We start from the raw sequence: 17,942 nt of genomic DNA, 5'->3' as shown, positions 1-17,942 counted from the left end.
GCACCGTTTTAAAACAAAAGGAAGAGTTATACAACGTGAAGCAGAGTTCATTTTTATGAGGATTATCAAGTTAATTAGGATGCTTTACACCAAGAACTGTCTTTCCACCAAGTGTCTCTTTAATTCACAAGGGGTATTTTTAGGCAATCAGAACACATGTATACAGTTTGTGTAAATGCAGGTCTATCAGTCTGTTATAATCACACACAAAAAGGAGCAAAAGTCAAAGTAAAGTCTGTGTTTTTAAAAATTATTTCCATTTGTTTCATCCTTAATAGTAATGTTGATTACTAACCATTAAGCTGAACTAAGGATTCTTACTCCAGTAAATCAGTAAAAATAATAAAAAGATAACATCTGCCCAATAAAGAGGAATAAAATGCCACTAATACTCTGACTATAAATAAGCGTAGAGCGAAGATGAGGTGCGGAAGTTCACACTGATGGAGGCTGATGGACATAGCAAGTTACTTTAAACTTGGAAAAAAAATAACAAAAATCAATTAAACTTTAATTCCGAGTAACAATTGTCTATTATAACTGTTTGGCATAAGCGAAAAGAGGGAAACTATATGGGATAAGTGCTGTGTTTTGTGACAGCACCCTTTGTGTAAAGCATGTTCCTGTGTATAAATAATACATTTAATACATAGGCACAATAGAGTTCTGTTATATCATAAAATATGAAAATTTTACATCAATACATTAAAAATCTTCAAAGTCCACGACCAAGACCTTACTTTAACAGTTTTATAGTGATTAGGAACCTCAGCAATGTCATGTAATTTATTTTTATTCATGGCATTCCTTAAGTCTTTGCTTTTTTCTTTGTATAAAAAAAACAATTACACCTGTATCTTTACCGTTTCCCGTCACATTCACCTGCATTTGTATCGGAGTCTCCTGCAGTTTGGCTCGTTCCTTCAGTTCTGCCACTCTCTCCTGCAGGACATCCAGCCTCTGCTCCTTCTTTTCCACCTCAGCCTTCACATCACAGGGCGAGACATTTAAATCGCCTCCACTATCACCTCACTGAACAATACCTCTTTTTCATCGCTACTCAAGTGTGCGCTGACCTGAAAGGTGACGAGAAGAGCCTCTGCCGGCTCCACGTCACCAAGTCTGGCTACGGAGTCGGTGAGATCAGTGACAGAGGCGGCCGTCCACTGGTTGATGTCACGCTCCATGGCCTTCAGGTCATCCCAGAGTTCACAACAGTAGCCAAGTCGTTCTGTGTTTGTTTGTATTTTTTCTGAAACCTGAAAATAAAAACCTGGACTGAGTGCAGAACAGAAAACATCTCAATCAACAGCAGAGGAAGGGTCTGCTTCCTTTGTGTTTAGCCGTCTCTGTCACTCTTTAACAAGGGATGGTGTGGTTTTTTTTTTTGTTGTTTTTTTTTCCTGGGAGGTGGAGGAAAAATGAGGCATAATTAGTTTGACAGATGTGGGAGTGAGAAGTGAGGGAGAGATAGAAAAAAAGAAGATAACCTGTCTAGACATGTTTTTGTTTTTCTGTCTCATTTGTGACAGCTGAGCAGGCAACTAAATAAAAAAGGAGAGAATGCATAAAAAAATAGAAAACGCTGAAATATAAATACCATTAAACGAGGCACGGCTCAGGTCTGTGGCAGAGATGGAATGTGAATGACATCTTCTTTAATAATACCAGTAAAAAAACAAAACAGTAATTCATACCTTTATGAGTCATTATCATATCTCAACCCAAGACATGAGAGTTTATGTAAAATTCATGATTTCTGATGTGAAAATGTCTAGGCAGTTTGTTATTGTCACAGAAAAATATAATGTTCCAATCTTCACTGATCTAGGATGTCCACGTACCATGCAATTATCAAAATGAAGTGGTTATTTTTCTCCCTTTTTTAAACAAAAGTGAATCCCTGATGCAGATGGAGGTACGAAGCACCACTCACCAGCAGCCATTGGTCCCTGAGAGCTTCCATTTCCTTCTGGATGGAGAACATGTCAGAGTTAGGAACCTTCTCCAGTTCTCTCTGCAGGTCCTCGACCGTGCAGATGAGCTGGTCCATGTCCTCTTGTTTCTCTCTGAGTTCAGCATGGACGATTTCATGCTGCAGGCACACAGAGCAGAGAGAATGATGACAACAGGCCGCCACCAGAGGGGGAGAAACGGCACAGACTGGAAGGTTAAAATTCGTCTGAGGTTGGCAATAAATGTTTTTGCCCGTGTCTGTGTGCATGTATATTTAATTTTCGGTACCTTTAGCAAATCATCTCATGAACATCAATAAATTATTAACTTTTGGAGTCAAGTCAATTCAAGATGGCTGCCACAGCTAATAGACCTTCGCCTACACAAAAGCAGTTATTCCTCAATGAATTTTATAGATATTGAGCTCAGATTTGCTGTGGTTGTAGCTGAGAGTCATTCCTGATATATAGATCAGTTGTTGTTTAAAATTGCCTTTAAGCCTAATAAATTGTAAAATCTCTGAAATGATGAAAGCTTGTGAAAAATATATTGTTTTAGACCAGAAGAGTTTAAAGGTTAGATCCAAGTTATCAGAAACAATGCTATGTACACCTACAGAGAGAATGGATAAATGGGTTTTTAACTGCTCAGTTCCTTCAAGTGCACAATGCAATGGGCACATGAATCCTGAATGTAGTTCACCTAAATCGATTAAAATTTGTTTAACTGTCCTCATAATGCAGCCCTGTGGACTATAAAACACATAAATGAAAAATCCAATAATTTAACATTATATAAAACCCAAAAAGGACTGACTTGTGTGAAAGCACTTCTAGCATCCTGAGCGTTATGATTATGGTCGGGCAGATTGTGAGCGACAGCCTGAGCGTTTTCCATGATAGCAGTGAGGATCGACTTCAAGTGGAGGAACAAGCGAAGTAGATCCACCACAACTCCACTCTGTTCCTGACTGCAAGTGTAGAGAACAAAAGGGGGCGATGAATACCAGAAAACAGTTAAATATTTTGTTTATTTTAGCATAGCCGTGAAACGTTACAATCAACACCATCATTGCGGTTCACCTATTGGTTATCAACGCTTCCATATTTTCCCAGGCTGACTTCACCAACGTCACCTCTCTGAGAGCTTCGGCTGCCAGCTCACTGTCTCTCTGGGCCAGCTGCTTTCCTTTCTCCTCCAGCCATCGCTGGGAGTGCTGCAGCGACTGCAGCTCGTCCTCCAGCTGGACAAAGAAACGCAGCCTGGGAGAAATAAATCCAGAAGAAAACAATGGAGGATTACCTGCCTGATTCCAACATAATACATCTTTTTTTCTTTTAATGACATCAAATTTAAATAAATTTCTCCATCTGGAGCCTGGCTTCAGTAATCTGGCAACATGTTCTTGAGGTGTTTGCCATGCAGTAGATTTCTTCATCAAAATCTAACAGAATACACTAAACAATGAGAAGTTTCCTCTCAGCTTTAGATATTTCATAGGTTTAAAACAAAAAAAAACTGTTGCCTTGAATCAAATCAATCCAGGAAAGATGCAACTCGTGTTGTACTGTGTTTAATCATTTAAGTAGCTTAAAAATAAATGTGTAAGTAAATAAAATACCAATATATGTACCCAAGAGGTTCTGTTTAGTTTTATTATAACTTACAAACAACTGGTATCTTAATTACTAATCAAAGTTGTGATTTGATAAAAACTATGCTGACACAAAACATCCCAACACATTTATCGATCTTATAGTGTCTGTATTAAAATGACTGAACCTGTTTTGAAAGGCCTGGACAGTGCACTCTCTGGCCTCCTCTTGTCGTCCATCATCCTCTAGTTTCTTCAAAGTCTTCATCACCTCTTCCTTCCTCTCCCTGAAGGAGCACCACAAGGCCCCTAAAGCATCTGCTTCACTTTGTCTCCATCCAACAGCCCTCTGTACCTCCTCCAGAGCCATTGTGAGGACCACAGCATGTCCTCTGCAGGATGTTTTACCCTGAGGACAGCTGATGTCCTTAGAGTCCGTCTGCTCCACTCCACAAAGGTGCAGATGAGCCTTGCTTAGCTGTCCATCCAACCCGACTGCCTCAGCCTCCAGTCGGGCCACATCTTTAGCCACATCCCCTATCCCACGATGCAGCTCTTCAGCTTTGGAGTGGTCCCAGCTCCCTCTGCCCTCCACTGCCTCGTGAAGGCGGCGCACAGCCTTTGCTGATGTCTCATACTTCTCGAGGAAAGTCTTTAATTCAATCAGGCACTTTTTACGGACGAGGAGGAGACGGTGGGACTCGCTGAGGGGCTGTAAGCAGTCCTCCCTCCAGGCCTCCAGCTGCTGTTGAGCCTCAGGGGTCAAACGGCACAGAAGACAGGACTCCCTTTGATGCAGTGTTTCTACCAGCGATGCGTTTTCTTGTAGCTGTGCCTCGTGCTCCTGCAGCAAGTTCATTCAGTTACACACATTCAAGCGCCAAGAGAAATCAATATAAACATGTTTATTTTAACTGCTCTAATAATGTTTAAGACGTCGCTGTTAAAAGCTAATTATTGATTTATCACCTTTAGTTTAGTAACTGCAGCCTCAAGGTTTGAAATATCAACAGAAGAAGAGCTTCTCAGGTCAGACAGGAAGTTTTCACTGCTTTGCGCTAAAATCAGAAGAGTCTGATCGAACTGCTCCAACTCATCCAAGTGCATCTCCAGCAGCTTACACCTAAAGAAAAGCGGGGAGGGCAGTGTGGATAAAAAAAAAAAAAAAAAAGGATAAAGATGGTTAAGTTGCCCAGTCTGAAAGACACAAATGTCAAAACTTTAAATCTTAAAACTGTTAAATTATGAATCATTTCAAAAATACCTGAGTCCTATACTAATTTTCACAGAAGTGCATCTCTCCTGGAGTTGAGTGAGGTCATCGCTGAGCTCTTTGATACGAGCTTCGGGTGCCGTGGGGTTCAGGCATAGCTGGAGATTTGCGAGACCCTGGAGGAGCACGTCATAGGCTGGCGTCTCCCCCTGCATTTCCTGGAAAGACGCATGAACACATACGTTTCACACAACTTAAAACTGAGTCATATAAGCCCACAAATCTTATTTGTGGAGGCATAAAAAGAATAGTGCAACGATTTTACCTGCACATTTTGTAGTTCGTTCCTAAGTTTTACTTTATCTGCAGAGAGTAGTTCAGTATCTGGGCAGCACAGTGATTCACATCTGTCCAGCCAACCTTTCATGGACACATTTTCTTTTTCATATCTGTGGATACAAATGTTTTTGCATTTAAATTTAGGAAAACATAAGAAAATAATAGTTAACTGTAGATTGATGCCAGTGACAACCTTTAAAGTTAATATACACACACCCTGACACACACTGCAACATTGACGTTTTTTTTTTAATCTGACCATGGTTTTGTATCGGTGACAGGGTCATAATGGGTCAACTATATCTCACCAGAGCACCCAGTGCTGAAAGTAATCTCTCATATTTTTATGTCTGCAGGGGAGAGAGTGAGCCTCGCTGAAGAGAAACCCTTAATCTCATATGAAGAAACATGCACGCACAAACCAAGTGGAAAAAATATAACTGTTCATTTCAAAATAATTAACTGAGATGGCGCACAGAAGTGTTCGCACTTTACATAGCTAACACGTAGCTGGATTATTATTTTCCCCCCTCATAAATAAGAAACAATTACTCGGGTGTAAGTCTATTCTGTGACAAACAAAGTGATAAGAAAAAGCATATAATTACAATAAAAAATCAACAGCTGACAGGGAGACTGACAGACTGAAGCAATCTTATTCTCTTTTTTTTACACTCAGATGAGAGAACAATTCAGAGAATAAAAGCGGAAATTAGAATAGAGATGAGAAACCAGCAGAAAGAGCTCATGGACAATAAAAAAGGAAAATGGCAAAATTCATACAATATTGGATCAAAGAAAACAGTCAGGAAATGAAAGATTACAGCTTTGAAAGTGTTTAGAATTTGTAGTTGTTTCTGTGTTTGTGAAAGGTGAAAACCACCTCAAATTTTTAAAATTCTTCTCTTTTAGTTGTTGAGAGACAAGCTATTTTAGTTCTCTGAATGAATGATACTCGAGATGACGCAAGTTGCTGACAGTACAAAACAGCAGAGGATGACTCGTGCCTGTTCTAAAATGTTTTATATGATCTAATTTTGTCAGTGAAATGCATAAAAATGAGCAGATTTGGCTTTTTATTGTACCTTTGCCAGAGAGCTAGAAGGCTCTCTAATGTGGATTGCTTTTCTGCCGCCTTTCCAACGAGCTGCTTCTGTTGCTTCTGGAGGTTAGCCACCTCCTCTTCCAACTGGCTGCCCTCTCCGAGCCGCTTTGTGGCCGAACTCAGTGCCATCAGCCGGGGTTTCAGCTGCTCAACCCCCTGGCAAACCTCCTGGAGTAAATGAAAATATACTTGTAGCTACCAAGTTAACCCTTGAGCATACAACATGATTAAATGGATCCACAAATAAAACACCGGCATGGGGAAAAAAGGACTCTGTGCTATATTGTTTAATTTTGAAGGGATTAGTTTTATTCCTACCATGTGATCCTGGAGGATCTTGTAGGTCTCTGATGATGAAGTACAATAAGCGATTGACGAGTCCAGCTTTTCTTTGAGATCACTTATTGCTTTCTTGACCTGATAAAGACAAACGTGGTAATTTTACAGCTCAAAAACACCATCTACAAACAGATTTGTTCATGTCATGTGATGTTGCGAACCTGTTCAAGGTTATCGTTGCATCTCTGCCTGTAGGAGGCGCTCTGATTGAGCTGTATGCCAAGCTGCTCTGTTCTCCTTGTGAGCTCATCAAAGCGTCGCCTTGTCTGGATGAGTTGTGCCCGGACATGCCCGGCCTCTCCGGGGATCACAAACCTGGACAGGCCCTCACAGTCAGCCTCCATCTGGGCTAGAGATGCCCTTCTCTCCTCCAATTCTTCACCCATCTGAAAAGAGAAGGAACAGAAGACTAATTATTACGTGGAAACATAATAAAACTAACTCAAATGCGATTCCTTCATGTCTTAGAACGACTATCGGTTTGTTCTAATTTATTTTCTGAAGTCTGGCATGAGATTGACAGGACTGAAGACCATAATTCAGCACACATAGTGAGATTAGCAAATTTTTACGACACAATTTTTACATGGAGTTAAATTTGAATTTCATCAGCATTTTATACAATTTAAAACAAAATGCTCATTGTAAACTAGAAAAACAAGGCCAGACAACAATGTGACCCTTTGAGCTTCTTAAAAAAAAAAAAAAAAATTGCTTGGACAATGCATATTGATTTTTGAATTTAAGAGGATTATTCAAGGAGATGTATACAAATTAATGCAGCACACAGCTAGTGTCAAATGATAAATTTTCCCAGACCCATGAAGGGATTACAAAAAAGAAACAAGACAGAATGAAATTCAGGAAACGCATACCTCCACTGTGCTAATGTGTTTGTCTAAAGGATCTGAGGAGGATTTGAAGCAGACAGCCTCCAGCTCCTTCTCTCTCTCATTGATCCACTGAGAGAGAGCCTCTGATTCACTGCCGAAACGCTCCCACTGCATAAACATGTTCTCCAGCAGAACAAAACTGTAAAACAAAACATCCAGATGTTGACAGAGGACTAAGAACAAACAGAAACTGATAGATGAGGGCATATATTATGTCAAAAACCTGGCAGATACAATATGTTGGCAAAGTATAATTTAATTATACAGACTTAGATGTTCATTTAAATATAAGATTTGTGTTGAGCTATTTGTCAACACTTCCACCAGACTTTGTTGCGTGTCCCCCTATCTCGATCCAAACATTTCCTGCCTGTATGTCCACAAATACTATCAATAATAAATTCAGACACCCACATACAAGAGAGATAGAGGTAAAACAAACAAAGGCTTAATGGAACCTACTTCTCTTTGAGATGCTTCTCAAGTTCAGCGACTGCTTCCCTGGTGGACTGGGCCTGCTCTAGAAGAAGACCCTGGTTCTTTGGGCCGAGCTGAATATCTGCGGCCATTTCCAACAGAATATCTGCTCGCACAGAATACTCCTCAAGCTCTATAAAAAGCTCCTGTAAAGAAAAAAAAAAAAAATTCTAATGAGTACACAATGATGTCCAAACAACGATAAATTATAGAATAAACAGAATATACATGCAGTCGCACTCTGTGCATACACACCTTGTTGTGCTCCAGTTCACTTCTCAGGCTCTTCAAGCTGTTAAAAATAAGTTCTTTGTGCAGCTCGTTGTCAGCATTGGTGATAAACCTCCAAACTGCTTCTCTTTCCATCTCAAAATTTTGCCAAGAGCTCAGAGTTGCCTTGAGGTGACAAAGAAACAAAAGACCAACGTTAGGCATCAAAGTACTGAGAGGAAGAGTTATTGTTTCTGAAAAGAAAACAAACATCAAAATATGACATTTAGTGTTTGCAACTGTTGATTCAATAAGGTTGCGAAACTCCCACTGACTGCACACACAAGTTTATCTTATTTTTGTAGGTATCTGGCAGGAGAAAGATAATTTGGTTTCATTAAATATCTAAATATTAATGACATGACAAATAAAAAAGTAAACTTGAACAAAAAATACAGCTTGTTTAGGTGATCTATCACAATATTCCTTTTTTTTACTCAAATCCAATTAAATTCTAACACCACTCACAAACAACAATTAAGAAATTGCATAGAAATGAATGTGTGGCTAAGTTCTGCCACGGGCAAATCAATAACCCCAGCAGGGGAGTGTGTGGATGATAAATCATACTAACATTTGTAAACATCGGGACGCTGACACGTGAAAAAGACTCTGGTGCATTTACCTGCAGGTTGTGCTCTTTTGCTCCAGATTTGCGGTCGACTTCGCTGAAAGCTCCCTCCAGCTCTTGCAGAGGCTGACTCAGCTCCTCACCCGTCTGCAGCTGGCGGCAGTGGGACACCAGCAGCTCGGCCTCCTTCCTGTTAGCATTCAGCTGCTTCAGGTGTTGCTTCAGTAAACACAAACAAGAACATGTCACATTAAAAACACTGAGTGTAGTCTGAAAAATGTCTGTTTCGAAACAAATCAGCCATGATGGAAAATACAGATTTAAGATTTTTATCAAAAACCTATGGGATGGGATTGTTCAGATCTATTTAAGCTGGATATTGTGGAACACTAATGAACAATTATTATCTTAACTGTTGTTATTAGCTCTTTGAACAGTCTCAGCGAGGAGAAATAAAGTTTAATTTGACCTGATTTAAAAAAATACAAGAAATGAATAGTCTGAGAAGCCTCAGAGCCCCACTCAGACTAGCTAAAAGCTCAGAAAATCTAATTGTTATACTCAGTACTTTGCTCTTGGTACAGTTTGGGCTTGCTTCTACCTGATGAATAAGGTACAGTTGTTTAGCCTCCTCCAGGCTCTCAGCATTCAGAATTCTGCTCATTTGATCCTCAGCCTCCTTTTGGGCCTTTAAAACCTCCTCCAGGGCACCGTGCACTTCATTCCTCAGCTCCTCATACTGGAACATAGGAGTGCCTTCCTCTCCAAACTGTGGCAGAGAAACAAGGTATCACCACAGCACTAAAAACATTAAAAAACTAAGAACTAAAATCTTGAAAATAACTTAGGATACCTGACAGAGTGACGATAAGAGTGCTCGCAGGTCAGTTGAAAGTTTGGCCAGCGCTGCTCTTTGTCTCTGGACTTCCACTTCAGGGCTGACCTCAGAAAGGCCGACTAGGCGACTTTTTAGCCACAGTAGGCTCTCTTCTCGGGCGTTCACCGCCTGCTGTAGTGCCTGGAATTGATGTAAGCACAAGGATGCGAATGCCAATAGATTTTAGTCATAACATCTGTGGTATATTACAAAAAATACTATGTCCCTGCTCACCTGAACAGCAGCATCAACATGCTCCTGATGACGGGAATTCATCGCAGTCTCTCTCAAAAGCCTCACCTGCCTTTTCTGAGATGACAGCCAGTCAGAAAGCTCGCAGAACCTAGAACACAAATAATATTTTGAGACAGCCATCTAATATATATTAAGTCAAGATTGTCTCTTGTTGATCATGCATACCTTTCATTCCACTCTTTCCATTTGTCAGGATGCTGCTCCAGCTTGAGGTGGATGATTTTTATTTGCTCTTTAACCTCCTCTACAGCCACTCTTGTGGAGTCAAGTATTCGATAAGCTGCATCGTTGTCGGGCAACTTTTGGCACAGATCCTCCATGTTTCTAATTCTTTTCTCACATAAAGTCAAAGGTTTGCGTTCTTTGAAGAAAGTCTGAGGATCAAACAAAAGAAAATGTTGAAATCTTTTTTTATTTTTTTGCTCTCACTTAATCCGTTTTGACCAAATCTAAGGCTCACTTTATGCTCCTTGATCACTCGCTCACTGGTGCAAGTGCCTGACAGGGCTCGCATTTCTCTGTCCAGCTCTGCTCTGCAGTCCTGGAGGATCACAGCCACTCGATTTCTCTCCACATCTACCTTTAAGCGAAGCAGGTGAGACGGCACCTCCGCTTGGAGGTCCTGAGGAAACACAAAACAGAAGAGTGACTGCAAGTAAACACTAAGATGGTTTCATTTTGATCTAACTAGCGCACAGTAATTGGACAACTCTATCCAAGGGTCTTCTCTTGTAAAGTTAATGAAATAATGGCTTTGTGTCTCAGGAGATGTACAGTAATTAGTGAGAGTGTTAAAACACGGTGACCCCTGACCTTCCAGTGTTTGTGCAGCCTGCGAACAGTTTCCTGCAGCCCCTGTTGCTCTTCTTGAGGGAGGATGTCTGTCAGCTCATCGCAAGCCTTCAGAAACATGCTGAGCACGCGCTGGTCCAGCTGGCCAAAGAAATCCTGCACCACAAAAAGAATAATGCCAAAAATCAGACAGTTTGATTACAAAATATATCAGAATAACGATTAGAAAAAGTAATGATTAAATGCTAAATTTTGTGTTATTTATAGCAAAAGGGGACAGATTCGATCTTACTGAGTGCTTTTTAAGTAATTCCTCTGCATCTCCAGTCTCTTTCAAGCAGCCCTGAGCTTTCTTCAGCACTCTTTCCAGCTCCTGCCGCGATTCCTCAAACCTCCTCCTCAGGCAGTTATTGGCCTCCTCCTGCCTCCTCCACTCTCCCACCTCCTTCAGCAAAGCCTGAGAGGATGGTTAACAGTGAAAGTAATGGGCCTCGATGGTAATACAGGGTAATTACATTATTTGTTTTACATCACGCTAATGACTAATGGGAGATGTGATGGATGTCTAATCAGCAAATGCACCTTGTGGGCGTTTTGACTGTGTTTTCAGAAGATTTTTTTTTTGTGACACTATCAGCATTGTGCCTGATACAATCAATGTGTGGTTTTCAGTTCTCGACAGAGACAGTGTAAGGACAACACTAACCTGTAAAGATGCTTGTATTTCTGCAACTCTCTTCTGCAGCAGGGACAGGTCGAAATTTCGGAGCACCTTACTGTTGCCGAGCGTTCTCTGCAGGGTGTAGTGGTTCCGCTCAACCACGGACACACATCGCTTACAGCTTTGCTGCTGGTTTAACAACTCCTGACACAATTGAGCGACAAAAATACATCATGTACACATGTTGTAAGAAAAGCTTTGGGTTTTATGCTGACGTTACAGGAACAGCACTAAGGTCTTTCATTGTGCTAATGGACAAATGTAGTAACATGGCAGAGTTGCATGTAGAGAGGCAAATAGGATAACCAGCAGCATCTTCACATATAAATTACTATTTTTAGGGTAGCCTGTTCTAATGTTGTTCTTCTTGCTGCATGGATAGCTGTTTCCCTGTTCAAACCCACCAGATTCAATTATTAGGCTGCTGCAGAACCTGATGAGAGCGAGCCCATTAATTTGTCTCAGCTGTGTTGGAGCAGGGCAACGTCTTAAGAATGCAGAGCAGGAGGTCCCTAGGGCTTGGATTGGAAAACACCGCTCTAAGGTAATACAAACTAAGTATGCTTATTTGCCACTTCTACATTTATTAATACAAAGTAAACAAATATATATCAATATATATTTTGACAAACCCTGCTCTAAATTTACACATCTGCAATTCAAATGAATACACAAACAGCAAAGAGTGAAGATGAAACATCTAAAGTAGATGATTAAAAAAAAGCAAATAGCACACACAGAGGCAACTTTTAAAGAAGTTTAAATAATGTCACCTACATCAATTTATTTTTTAAATGAAATAACCTTCATGTTTGCCCGTGCTCTATAAAAGGCCATTAGGTCAAAACGTTCATATGATTTTCTTTGGTCGTGGCCCAGAAATAAGTGAGAGTATTTAACCTCGTCTTGAAGTCTTATGTCTGCTATCTGTCTGTTTTTGTGCATTTTACTTTGAGTAGTACTTGTTTTGATTTAGTGCAAATACATTGGGACAGTGCATCATTTTAAAGATTAAAAAAAGCCCAATTTACATCAATATGACGCAGGGATGTCTAAAATGGAAAGAGATTTGTAAACTCCAGCCTAACAACAGACGCTAAAATCATCATCAAAAAAAATTAAAAATAAGAATAATCAAAAGATGGTATTTTACATCCATCTTCTTCCTTTTATCTGTGGTTGTTCCCAGAGGCAACAGTTTCAGGAGGGGAACTCAGACATCCCTCTCCCCAGCGGCACTCTCCAGTTCTTCCTGGGGGATCCCAAGGCATTCCCAGGTCAGAAAGGATATATAATCCCTCCAGCGACTCCAGGGACTCCTGGGGGTTTCCTCCCAGTGGTAAGTGCAAGGAAAAACCTCCAGTTAGAGGCACCCAGGAGACATGCCTGAACCATCTCGGCTCATTTGTTTCGACGTGGAGAACAGCAGCTCTACTCTGAGCTCTCCTGATGACGGAGCTCCTGAGCTCGGCCCGCCTACAGAGGAAGCTTCTTTCAGCCACTTGTATCTGGGATCTTGTTCTTTTGTTCATGATCCATATCTCATGACCATAGATAAGGGTTGGAACAGAGATGGACCACTAAATGAAAAGCTTTGCCTTTCGGCTCAGCTCTTTTTTCACCATGACAGACCAGAGCAACACCCTTATTATTATGAATGAGGCTCCTGCTACATCTTACTATCACTCATGAACAAGAGACTCCCAGGTTTTTGAACTAATGCACCTGAGGCAAAAAGTCTTTCCTGACCCAGCAGAGTCTTCGGGTCATTTATATCCATATTATAAATCTGCTAGGTGATGTGGCATATTTGTTTTGCCTCTTGCCCTTCCTTCCTTACAGGCCAGACTTTAAACACATACTCATCTTGATCAAATCATCTAGAGCACCCATTTAATTGTGGAAATTACAGAGATTCAAGCTGAAATCTTAGATATAACCATCTGTTTACTTTTAAATCAAAAAACCCTAGTAAGGAAGGGCCTTGTAAATTTAATTCATACATTGCCATCATATCTAACCTGCCACTTGTGTTTTTGTTGAGCAGCAGCCTCTGAGCCCGAGTCCCTCGGAGAGGAAATTATGCGGGTAGCCTTCTCCAGAGCCTGATAAAAAGCACTGGAGTGTTTCTCCATCTCTTCCAAGAGTGGCAGGAGGACGTGACACTCCCTGACCAGGGATGGACAACGCTCTCTCACCTAAACATAAATGACACAAAACAATAAAAAAAAAATGACAAAGCTGCACGACAAACTATACAATCCAAATATAGAATGTGACCAAATACAGATGGATTATAAAACAAAACCTGAAAAAGTTCAAATCTTACCTTGCTTATCTGACTTTTGGCTGTTGCCATAGTTGCCATGACCCTGGTAGCTTCATCCTGTGGTGCATCCTTGGCGAGAAGCTGAGCGCTGCGAGCAGCTAACTTGTATTGCGTCTCCATGGTAACAACCTTTTGCTTCGTACTCTGAGAGGAGTTGTTCAGGTAAAAGGTCATATCAGACTTTGATATACACTTTTTATGTCCAGAAAATTAGCAAACCAGGGGTAAAAATTGTACACAGCTAATGAATCTATATGTACTTCTGAAACCAGATATATTTAAACTAATCTTAATTTTTTTGTGTTTAAATGGCTCCTTTGCTACAGACAGATTGAAGTCCTTGATGCAAACAGAAAGAGTTACACATTTATGTCAGTGGTTGCTAACTATCATTAACTGAGCTTTTTACTGTAAGTCAGACATTGTGCCAGTTATTCGTACTGATGGTTAATTTTAATGCTTTATTAAATGGTAAAAGCTGGTTTAATGTTAAGATTTTTACCTTTTTTAGACCTTTAATACACACTGGGTAGCTGTGTTGTAATAAGAACATTGCATTTATGCTTACTAACACAATAATAGACATTTCAATAGCAATAATCTAACAACAGCTGATAAATCATTTTAATTTCTTGCAAACATATTGGGTTTTGACTATGATATGAAGATGGAGAATATCGTCACCTCCACATCCTGCAGGAAGGCTCGAACGCTGAGGAAAGACACCTGAACAGGAGCGTTTAATTTGGCCTCTGCTGTGTCCAGCAGCTCTTTCAGGGCCCACAGAGCCTTCAGGTGGTCTTTCCGCCATTTTTCCAACTCATCTGAATGTGCATACTAAAGAAATATAAGACAAAGTTTCTGATCAGTTTTATTAAGACATAGCTGCTAATGTATGAATCAAAGCAAATATAGGTATATCTGTTTTTTTTGTTGTAGTTGAAGTTTCTTTACTTGTTTAACTTGGAGGAAGAGGTCTCGCCATCGTCCATTCAAAAGAAGCAGCTGCTGCTTCAGATCAAGTGACACGGTCTCATCGCATGTTTCTATAAGAAAATTCCCTGCGTCGTTCATGGCTGCATGCTGATCCATCCAGTGGCTGAGATTCCTGAAAAACTCCTGCAGAAGAGGAAGACTCGTTAAAGAGGAAAAAAAAAAAAAGAGAGAGAGGGAGAAAGACACACTGGCACAAAAGATTTCAGAAAAACAAAGAACAAGTGTCAAAGAATGAAGTGAAGAAAGCTAATCAGAAAAAGGGACAAAGAAAAGTATTCAATAAAAGAAACAAAGGAGGGACCGTATAAAACTGGGGTAATTAGCTGTCTAATCCTCAGTGAGGATGTGAATCTGCAGTAACCATGGCGATGCGACAACAGGAACATCCTCCTTGGCTTGTTGTAAGTCAAAGAGATTGAGAAGAACGCTAATAGGATTCCACTTGAAAGACAAACGCTTGTAACTAGGCTGACATAAATTTGATTGCTAACTGTACTCTGAGGCATTTCTGAGTCAAACAAATAAAGGAAGGCACGTATGAGGGGACTCTTAATCTACTCGCAGAGAAAGAACACAGAGAGGGGTTAAGTTTCCTGTTTCAGTAAGCGTCATACCCGTTTTACGTTCTCTGGCTGGTTCAGCACTTCCTCTGCATCCTCGAGCCAGGCCTGTAAGGAGGCCACAGTGGAGGTGTAGCGCTCCCAGTTGGACAGAACCTCCTCGAGCATGCTCCTCACGCTGCGCACCTCCATCGACAGACTCCTCCACTGAGTCACCACTTCCCTCATGAACCTGCGCACTCCCATCTCACCCTCATCCACTGGAAGGTAAGATTCAACACAATGAAAGCTTGAATCATCATCATTTATTTTTCCCATTATGATAAAAGTATTGATTTTCAATACGACCTGCTTAAACTAGCAGTTTAAGCAGGTTGCCGTTCTGATTCTCCAAACTGAAGATTATTTCAAGCCCCATCTACAACATGTAATAATTGTTCACAACCTTTTCACAGAACCCAATTCAAATACCTGAATTATCTCTGTAATCTTTAAAGATCAGAAGTTTAAACATGCTGGGTTTTTCTTTAGACTGACTGATAAATAGTTAGTTTGTGTTGTGTTTTTAATTGTCTCTTTTACCGCTGCTAAGCAGTGATTATATAGCCTCTCTCTTAGGTTTCATAGCAGATGGTACACCAGATGAGGAGCACATTGAGGTTGATGGAGCTAAAACCCTCAGCAGACAAAACTCTGACCCCAAAAACTCATCACAGAGAAATGCATCATCCCTGTCAGTGTTGCATCACTTTAGCTCACTCTCTTAAGCCTGTTAGCTGCACTACTTGTACTGTGAAATGAAGAAAAATACAGTTTCAAATGACATGTATCACAAATCAGAATAAAATATCATACATCCTTCCCTTCTTCCTCCTGTTCAGTTTACTACAACCTCACTCTGAACTTTTTAAAACATCTAAATGATCTCTCATCCAACCAATTAGAGCACCAACCACACCAGTAGGGCTCGGTGATGCTTTTCATTTGTTGGGTTGACCAGTTAAACCTCAGATGTCCTGATTTCTCGCCACAGCTCGCTTCTCTGCTCTGCATTTCCTAAAGCATCACAGCCCCCAAACCAAAATAAAATCACCAAGCTAGAACAGCACGTGCCCAGAGACCCGTGGAAGTGGAGCAGCCGTTAACTGGCAAAATGGGGTCGTATTCCCCACTGAGAGCTGGGAAAGAAGGAACCTCATTTAGCTGTAGCCTGCAGACTCTCCTCTTCCAGCTAATTGTTAAAGCAATCAGGGGTTTCACTGAGCTGCTGGAAGAGAACTCGTCGTCGGTCAATCAGTTGTTGAAAAAGGGAAGATTAAGGTGAAACGTAACGAGCACTTAATTCAGTTTAATGTCAAACTGAATGGATTTGAAGCCGACAGTTTAAAATAAACCTAAAAGAAAGATGAAGAAATGCAACTGGCATGACACTGTTAGACTATACAGATATTATATATATATTTGTATTATAATAGAGTGAGTTATGCTTATTATGGGTGACTTGGGCACTTTTATTGTAATTCTGGATAACTATCATCTGCTGCCATGACAGGTGGGTGATCATGGAGTTGCCTGTGTCTATATGTGTGCATGTGTTAATTTATCTTTCTGTCTGTTAGTGAAATATCTCATGAACAACTGGATGGATAGTAATGAAACTCAAATTTATCACTGGATTTACATCTACACCTCATTAACATTTGGAGTCAATTTTATAAATATGATCTACAATTTGATGTGGCAGTAGCTGACAGTCATCCCTAACACACATTTTGAGCACTAACAGATCACACAGAATCTTTGCTCAAAGTTTTGTCATGCAAGGAGGCAAGCGATATGCTTTGCTTCAAGGAATTCTAGTTTCTGGTTATTTCTGGTTTAGAATCAATAAAATGAAACTCATTGATTCGTGTTTTACTTAATTTGCTTAATTACAGCACATCACCATCTATTTAGATCTATAAATGGTTCTTCAGTTGAGTTCCCAGATTGATTTTTACCAACTCGAACACTAATTAAAAAAAAAAAAATGTTTGCGCTCACATTTTTTTTCCCCCCTCAGTAGAGAATGTTTTGAAATTTGAGATTAAATTCAAAGTTCCCACCTGAGCTGTCCACACTGACGTAGGCCTCTGCAGACCGTTTCAGGGACTGGAACATGACCTCGTACTTTTCAAAGAAATGTTGCTTCTCCACAAATGACTAATGAAGACACGAGAATGACAGTAATATCATAATGAACACAGTATTTAAAAGAACAAAACATTAAAACTAAAAAACATGCAGGCCTTGCAAGATATTTGTGCAATGAACCCTGAAGATTCACTTATGTAAAAGCAAAGAAAACAAGGTGAGACAAGACTTACAACATAGTTGTTGAGCATCAGTTCCACCGACTCTTGACGGCCATATTTGATGATCCAGGATTTCAGTTTGGACTCGGCCAGCGTGAGGAAGGCCTGCATGTGGTGTTTGTTCTCCAGATATTCCATTCTAGCCAGGTGTATGCTGGAGGATGTAGAAACAAAGTTCATCCTGACAAAAAGACAAAATTTATACAAGGCTTCAGACTCACAGCTTTTCACTCATATTCTGCTGCTGCTTTTTGCAAAGCAGAAAGCTTAAATGCGGTTCATATAATTTTATAGTTAAAGG

The 17,942-nt window shown here is 40.3% G+C and overlaps 1 protein-coding gene across 10 annotated transcripts in view; it reads right to left on the bottom strand.

The window, feature by feature from the left end:
• The window catches only part of syne1a (spectrin repeat containing, nuclear envelope 1a), a 117,905-nt gene that overhangs the window by 83,660 nt on the left and 16,303 nt on the right, over positions 1–17,942 (bottom strand). For 9 of the 10 annotated variants that reach the window (XM_017423251.3, XM_017423245.3, XM_017423244.3 and 6 more), the window contains 31 exons: positions 17,654–17,822; positions 17,393–17,489; positions 15,342–15,547; positions 14,686–14,850; positions 14,416–14,568; positions 13,732–13,875; positions 13,424–13,600; positions 11,388–11,546; positions 10,974–11,138; positions 10,703–10,837; positions 10,350–10,511; positions 10,055–10,263; positions 9,869–9,977; positions 9,611–9,775; positions 9,359–9,526; positions 8,812–8,976; positions 8,172–8,312; positions 7,902–8,062; positions 7,422–7,578; positions 6,708–6,932; positions 6,526–6,624; positions 6,188–6,375; positions 5,089–5,212; positions 4,815–4,981; positions 4,520–4,673; positions 3,739–4,394; positions 3,039–3,218; positions 2,773–2,926; positions 1,937–2,095; positions 1,077–1,259; positions 883–984 (listed from right to left, as the gene is read on the bottom strand). In XM_017423251.3, coding sequence (XP_017278740.1) covers positions 883–984; positions 1,077–1,259; positions 1,937–2,095; positions 2,773–2,926; positions 3,039–3,218; positions 3,739–4,394; positions 4,520–4,673; positions 4,815–4,981; positions 5,089–5,212; positions 6,188–6,375; positions 6,526–6,624; positions 6,708–6,932; positions 7,422–7,578; positions 7,902–8,062; positions 8,172–8,312; positions 8,812–8,976; positions 9,359–9,526; positions 9,611–9,775; positions 9,869–9,977; positions 10,055–10,263; positions 10,350–10,511; positions 10,703–10,837; positions 10,974–11,138; positions 11,388–11,546; positions 13,424–13,600; positions 13,732–13,875; positions 14,416–14,568; positions 14,686–14,850; positions 15,342–15,547; positions 17,393–17,489; positions 17,654–17,822 — 5,398 coding nt within the window. The remainder of the gene's footprint in view (positions 1–882; positions 985–1,076; positions 1,260–1,936; positions 2,096–2,772; positions 2,927–3,038; positions 3,219–3,738; positions 4,395–4,519; positions 4,674–4,814; positions 4,982–5,088; positions 5,213–6,187; positions 6,376–6,525; positions 6,625–6,707; positions 6,933–7,421; positions 7,579–7,901; positions 8,063–8,171; positions 8,313–8,811; positions 8,977–9,358; positions 9,527–9,610; positions 9,776–9,868; positions 9,978–10,054; positions 10,264–10,349; positions 10,512–10,702; positions 10,838–10,973; positions 11,139–11,387; positions 11,547–13,423; positions 13,601–13,731; positions 13,876–14,415; positions 14,569–14,685; positions 14,851–15,341; positions 15,548–17,392; positions 17,490–17,653; positions 17,823–17,942) is intronic. The other variant, XM_017423247.3, reaches the window with a different exon arrangement.

Source organism: Kryptolebias marmoratus, linkage group LG19, assembly GCF_001649575.2.
Source record: "Kryptolebias marmoratus isolate JLee-2015 linkage group LG19, ASM164957v2, whole genome shotgun sequence".
NCBI lineage: Eukaryota > Metazoa > Chordata > Actinopteri > Cyprinodontiformes > Rivulidae > Kryptolebias > Kryptolebias marmoratus.
This window is presented reverse-complemented; position numbering and strand designations above follow the sequence as displayed.